Raw genomic sequence first — 5,517 nt, 5'->3', positions numbered from 1 at the left:
ACCTCGGTGCTGGGAGTGAAGTTCGACGGGGGTGTGATCATCGCTGCGGACATGATGGGCTCCTACGGCTCCCTCGCCCGCTTCCGCAGCATCTCCAGGCTGCTGAAGGTGAACGACACCACCATGCTGGGGGCGTCCGGCGACTACGCCGACTTCCAGTACCTCAAGCAGATCATTGACCAGATGGTGTAAGTTCTCCTGTCCTGGGCTGCCGCGCCTGCGTCCCTTGCGGCTCCGGCTCAGGCCGGGCAAGCCCTGGACGTGCTGGGGGTTGTGCTGTGCTGCTCTCTTTTCCCAGTCCTCAAAGGACTGAAATGTAATTAAATGCATTCACTGAGCAGGGATGAAACTGAGCTGAAATCCCTCTTGTCCTTTGGTACAAGTGTCTTTTCCAAATTCTCTGCTGAGCACTGTGGAGAGCCAGTTTCAATTATTCTTTGTGGCCTTTGGCTGATTTGCCCCTCGTAAGGCCTTGTTTCAAAACAGCCCGTGGGGAGTTTGCGGGAGGCCGCTCTGTCCTGCTGGCGGTGCAGCTGGAGGTGGGCTCTGCTCTCTTATCTGGGCGGTTTCCAGCTTTTCTTAGTTGGGTGAAATTTCTACCCAAATTAGAATCGACGAGGAGCTGTTGGGAGATGGTCACAGTTACAGCCCGAAAGCCATTCATTCCTGGCTGACAAGAGTCATGTACAACCGGAGGTCCAAGATAAATCCGCTCTGGAACACCGTTGTCATCGGAGGCTACTACAATGGCGAGAGGTGAGCGAGGACGTGGAGCGTGTGATGGTTACTGTGCATCCCTCCCTGGGGCTGCTTCTCGTGGCACGGGATTCAGAGAGGTCTCCGGCTGGGTGTAGCCCCTCAAAAGCTGAGTCCGTCCCCGCCGCAGCCCCGCCTGTGCAGCCGCCACGCTCACAGATATGTCCCTTCAGCTTCCTAGGTTACGTGGACATGCTCGGCGTGGCCTACGAAGCCCCTACGCTTGCTACGGGTTACGGAGCGTACCTAGCTCAGGTAGAGTACGCTCTTGCTCAGCTGCTAAAGCGACCTCGGCGCTGGGTGACTGAGCTGTTGAGCTACTGGATTTTATTTTTTTCCCCCAGCCGTTGATGAGAGAAGTCTTGGAGAAGAAGCCCAGCCTGACGAAGGAGGAGGCCCGTGACTTGATCGAGCGTTGCATGAAAATTTTGTATTACAGAGCCGCTCGGTCATTTAACAGGGTGAGGGCCCAGCTTTGGCGTGCCGCGGCTGGCGAGCTGGTGTGCCTGCTCTGCGCCTCAGGCTGACGTTCCAGTCCTCCCCCCCAGCCATCTTCTGTCTCTGGTCTCAGGAAACCTTGCAGTAACTCCCGAGTTGGCAGAGGCGGGGTGTGTTAGGAGATCCTGTTAGCAAAGCTGTCCTCCACAGCCCGTCTCCCCTTGTGTCCTGCAGCCTCAGAAGAGCTGTTTGAGTCCAAATGATGCTCATCTCTGGTGTTTTCTTAGATCTGATGATGCTTCTCCCATCACTGCAGTTGTAGCATCCGGAGGCTGCAATCTTTTAGCTTTGGAAATGTTTCTATTTACTACTACTGTCTCAACTTGCCCACCAAGGAAAAAGTAAAAACATTACCGAATGCAAAGCCATGTTAAAACAAGCTTGTGTAAAGGACAGCTGTTGTTACTGACTCTTGCTGATTAGAGCTTTCACAGGGCCCATCTCAAATTCAAGTATGGAAGTCGGGCTTTATTGAGAGCTGTCAATGTTTTCTCTCCTCAGTACGAAGTAGCTATTGCAACGGAGAAGGGCGTGGAGGTGGAAGGGCCCCTGACCCTGGAAGCCAACTGGGACATAGCACACCTCGTCAGGTAATGCCCGAGGATTGCACGCAGGTTGAGCGCTTAGTCTGCGAGTCGGCAGTCCCAAGGCACAAAATGAAGTGGTTAATAAAGCCTGGGCGACGCGCAGCCGTTGCAGGATAACATCCCTCTCGCGTGCTGCAGTAGGAGCCTCCCTGATCCCCGCTGCGACCCAGTTCTTGAATTTGGGGGGTGGCTGTGGCAGGCAGGAGGAAGCGCGGGCTCCCTGCGCGCCGGGGGGCGGCTTCGGGCTCCGCTCCCTGCCTGGCTGCTCTCTCCTTTGCAGCCGAGGCCTGAAGGCGTTGGCGCGAGTTCCTTCGGGAACTTTGGGAAAGCTTTTTGTTGCTGTACCGTCCGCTTTGCTGCCTGCGCGCTCCCTCAGGACGGGTGCCGCTGACGGGCAGCGCCTGAGAAAAGCGAAAATGGCGATTTTGTTAGTGCAGGCGTCAGCTGCGTCCGGGTTGTGCAGTGTCCTGACCTTATCAAAACGTCTTCTTGCAGTGGCTTTGAATGATCTCCGAAGAGCTGCTCCAGGCTGTTGTGTCCGCGCTATCGCCCTTTATATATGCTGTAAATCCGTTACTCCTTTTGAAGCTCTGATCAGACTTGTTTTGGAAACAAAATAAACCTGTTAAGACAAGCCTGTGTGTTTGTGCTCGGGTTTAAGGAGTAAGTACACCGTCCTCCTCCCGTGTCTGACCTCCAGCCCCTCTCTCAGACGGGGATCGAGTGTGCATGAGCTGGGTCGAGGTGCTCCCTCGCTGCCTCCCACTAGCACCCGTGGCCTCTCTGCTGGAGAGGACCACGACAATGCTTCCTTTCTCCACTCTGCCTTTTAGTAAAGGTTTCTGAGCTGCAGGTTTGTATTTTGCTATACAAGACGACTCCAGCAGCCGCTGGAATGTTTTACCTCTGGGACTCTAGGATTAGCACTTGGTTGGTACCTGTTTGCTAAATCTTAAGTTAAACACGCAAATCACTTTAAGATTTGCCCTAACAGAAGAAAAACCTACCGAACTGCGACATCTGTGACCGGGAGCGCGCTGTAATCCTCTGGGGTGTTCCAGCAACCTAGACCTGCGCGTGGCACGTACCGTGCAAGCACTTGTAATCCAGGGAACCAGCAATTCTGATCTGGACAGGTAAAAAGCCTCAGTCAACCTTTAAAAGCCACCTGTGGACAGAAGGAAAACGCATCTTTAAGATGTTTTCTGTTTAAAAAAACCAAAGTATTTGTGAACAGTACGGAAAATAATGGAAAAGTCAGATGGGTCCTCCTGCTTGGGTCTGTGGGGATCAGGAGCGGGGGTGCGGCGGTGCTGCCTCAGTCCGTTGGACTGAAACGGGGGGCAGAGACACGGGTGCTCTGCCGGCACCGCCATGGGCCGGACAAGGAGGCGGCGACGCCAGGAGGGTAAAGCAGCGTTCCCAGACCGAGATTTCAGATTCATCCAGCCGCTGGCTCCCGCGCTGCTCTCCCGTCGGGCGTTCGACTGCGGCGCCGACTCCTCCAGCCCCGGCAGAGCTGCAGGACACCTCTAAGGTGAGCGCGCCAGGCCGCTGTGAGCATATTCTCACAAACATCTACATTTTGGTAACCCTGCAGCTCTCCGCACCTATTAAATGCTCTGGTTGAAAGCACAGCGGGGAAAAATGGCAGGGGGGGGTTGATTTCAGTTTCTTTAGTTTTCTCTAATCACCAAGATTAGAATAATTAACATCTCCCTATTTAAGTTCCTGTTGTCCTGCCTTCTGACAGCAGGTACACTGCGACACAGGGCCTCTGAAAACGAAGGACGATCGCCCTACAGCTCCCTGCGAGCAGCCAGAGGTGCCGCATCTCCGTCCCAACCCCGGCTGGCGACAGCAGGATCGTAACAAAATGGTGTTACGTGTGCTTCAGATAGGGCTGAACGGGGCATTTCTTAGCTTTATATGAAATAAATTCACAAACAATATTAAGAGTGGTATTTATGACTACCCGAGATAAACAACAGTAAAAATATTTATTCAGGAGAGTGTTTTATTAATGATTTTTCAGACTTTTATTTAAAAAAAAGAAAATCTCACTGGGGAAGAGAGTAGGCTGTTCCACTGAACCTACCGTATAGTTAAAGGGCAGGGAGGGGTTGCAGAAATGCAAATGGGACCAAACTCTGCCCCAGGTGTTAATGACACGTAAACACATTTGATTACGATCCCAGCTCTGGGTTTCTTCAGGACATGCTAAACGACTCTGGGTGCAGAGAGGGAACCCAGCCGGCGACCCGGGCACGGCTCCGAGACACAGCCTGCGTCAGGCTTGCTCTGGCACGGCGCGGAGCAGTTCGTGATGCACTTTATATTAAGCATTACGGTATCACGAGAGTTAAATAGTTCTTCATAATAAAAACACATGTTTATAAATCCATTTCCCTGGTTTTATTAAATGTTCCACTTATGTACATTTTAAAGATGAACCATTTACAGGTCTGCACATGCTGCCCCCTGCTTTCCTTAGGTAATAGGGAAGGTTCACAAAACCTCTATGGAAACAGAAAGGTGCAGGTGCTTCTGAATTCTGTATGTCAAAATGCTTTCCGTTTATACCATAATACATACAATTAAAAAACCCTCAAACATGCAAATTGTAGAAAAATTTAAGCTGGCAGTGAAAAATAAAAACAAACGTCTTCTTTTTGTGCACGTCACAGTTTGTTTCATTAAATCAGATTTCTAATTCTAAGGAACGTAGTGTCTGATGCCACTGGTTAAAGCAGGTTTATCAACTACGAGTAGTTAAAAGGTCAACGTTTAATGGTCCGTACAGTCGTAACTCCCACCTACTGTACAGGAAGATCAAGACAGACTTGACTTTCCTCTTCCACCATGTACCCTCTGTCAGTAATTCTTTGGAGCAAGGCGGGTGCCGGGTGGTTTCCCGGGTGGAGGAGAGGAACCACCGCACCGCGTCAGAGCGTCAACGGGAAGCCGAGGGGTTGGCTCAGCACTGCCCCTAACTCCCTGATCTCAGTTCAACCCCAGTTCAAAGTGTCGTGGCTCCCAAGAAGCGTTGCTGGCATTGAACAGGCAAAATGCTTTCGCTTGTGTTTTTACCCCGCGTCCAAATTCACAAGCAAAATAATTACTCTTCTTTAAAAAAACCAAACCAAAAAAAAAAAAAAACCAAACCCAAACCAAACCCAAATCTCAATGGCCAATTACAGAAGGTTCACACATTAAAGCAGTAACTCATATCTAAATTTTCCACAGAAACCTATATCTCTGGGTCAAGTGTTAAAAAAAAAAAAAAAAAAATCTGTGTTAAGACAACCAAAAAGATTTATATACTGGTTCATTAGCTACATATTTTTTTCCTTTCTTTAGAAATGGTCACATTGACAATGTATAATTCAAAACATTTCTGCACAATAAAAACAGAAAACTATGATACAGTGAGGTAAAGAAAACGCAAAAATATTCACCCACAATATATTTTCAGAAAATACCAACACAGTGATTTTTCTTTTAAAAAAGCACAAAACTTATAAATGAACAGCATAAATGGCTATTTATCTGAGTGATCGCCTACGAATTTCCTAAACCCACAAATCCACAGGGAAGTGTAATGGTCTCATCCAACATTTATTTAAAAAATAACCCTTTCTGGATCACGACCCGCAGATCAGTAATCACGACCCGC

The 5,517-nt window shown here is 49.7% G+C and overlaps 1 protein-coding gene across 1 annotated transcript; it reads left to right on the top strand.

Annotated features, from left to right (window-relative positions):
- Nucleotides 1–3: 3 nt before the first annotated feature.
- PSMB4 (proteasome (prosome, macropain) subunit, beta type, 4) lies at nucleotides 4–1,848 on the top strand (the record flags this gene model as incomplete). Its single annotated transcript, XM_009585412.1, has 5 exons — nucleotides 4–188; nucleotides 610–756; nucleotides 930–1,011; nucleotides 1,101–1,217; nucleotides 1,756–1,848. Coding segments are annotated over 5 exons (624 nt in total), but the record flags the coding sequence as incomplete, so codon positions are not given.
- Between the last annotated feature and the right edge of the window lie 3,669 nt (nucleotides 1,849–5,517).

Source organism: Fulmarus glacialis, unplaced genomic scaffold (assembly GCF_000690835.1).
Source record: "Fulmarus glacialis isolate BGI_N327 unplaced genomic scaffold, ASM69083v1 scaffold5929, whole genome shotgun sequence".
NCBI lineage: Eukaryota > Metazoa > Chordata > Aves > Procellariiformes > Procellariidae > Fulmarus > Fulmarus glacialis.
This window is presented reverse-complemented; position numbering and strand designations above follow the sequence as displayed.